Below are 893 nucleotides of genomic sequence, written 5' to 3'. Positions count from 1 at the left end.
TAACTCTATGAACTGAATGATTTACGCCAGGGTTTGGCTTAAATTGCAGAGAAGGAGGAAAAGTCTTGAAATGTGCTGCTGGCCTTGGTACGAAGTCCGTGACCCCTCCGTGACCCCTCCGTGTCCCCTCCGTGTCCCCTCCGTGTCCATCTCCGTGACCCCTCCCTCGCACACACAACCCTTTTCAATCTGGTTTAATTCTATCCCCTGCTCCAGTTCTCACCGTTATTTACAGGAGTTCATCTTCACCTAGGACACAGTCAGATGGAGAGACACAAACGCAGGGTCGTGAGCATCAGAACGAGCCTCTCGATGAGTTCTGTAAACGAGCGTTGAGACCGCGCCCAGTCAGTGCGACGATGACCCTGAGTCTCGGCCTCAGCTCCAGCAGCCTGACTCTCTCCCGGGAGAGGAACAAGAGTCAACTCGAGGCTCTACAGCAACTCTCGCCCTCGCCCTCAAAATACTTTCGGTTCCAGGAGTGGCGGAACTGAGCCCCACAAAGCTCCTCCCCCCCACCCCGTCCCTCTCTCCCCCCCACCCCGTCCCTTCCCCCCCCCCACCCCGTCCCTTCCCCCCCCCCCCACCCCGTCCCTTCCCCCCCCCCCCCCCCCCACCCGTCCCTTCCCCCCCCCCACCCCGTCCCTTCCCCCCCCCACACCCCGTCCCTTCCCCCCCCCCCACCCGTCCCTTCCCCCCCCCCCACCCCGTCCTTCCCCCCCCCCCACCCCGTCCCTTCCCCCCCCCCCCACCCCGTCCCTTCCCCCCCCCCCCACCCGGTCCCTCTCCCCCCCCCACCCGGTCCCTCTCTCCCCGCCCCCCCCCCCACCCCATCTCCCCCCCCCACCCCGTCCCTCTCCCCCCCCCCCCCCCCCACCCCGTCCCTTCCCCCC

General features: G+C 66.4%; 1 protein-coding gene across 1 annotated transcript in view; it reads left to right on the top strand.

Moving 5' to 3' along the window:
• Positions 1-494, top strand: part of LOC137299705 (homer protein homolog 3-like) — a 21,254-nt gene extending 20,760 nt beyond the window's left edge. The window contains exon 7 of the mRNA XM_067968645.1: positions 236-494. Coding sequence (XP_067824746.1) covers positions 236-494 — 259 coding nt within the window. The remainder of the gene's footprint in view (positions 1-235) is intronic.
• Positions 495-893: the final 399 nt, after the last annotated feature.

This window comes from Heptranchias perlo, chromosome 29 (assembly GCF_035084215.1).
Source record: "Heptranchias perlo isolate sHepPer1 chromosome 29, sHepPer1.hap1, whole genome shotgun sequence".
In the NCBI taxonomy this organism is placed as follows: Eukaryota; Metazoa; Chordata; class Chondrichthyes; order Hexanchiformes; family Hexanchidae; genus Heptranchias; species Heptranchias perlo.
The sequence above is the reverse complement of the archived record's forward strand: the minus strand, read 5'-3'. Positions and strand labels throughout refer to the sequence as shown.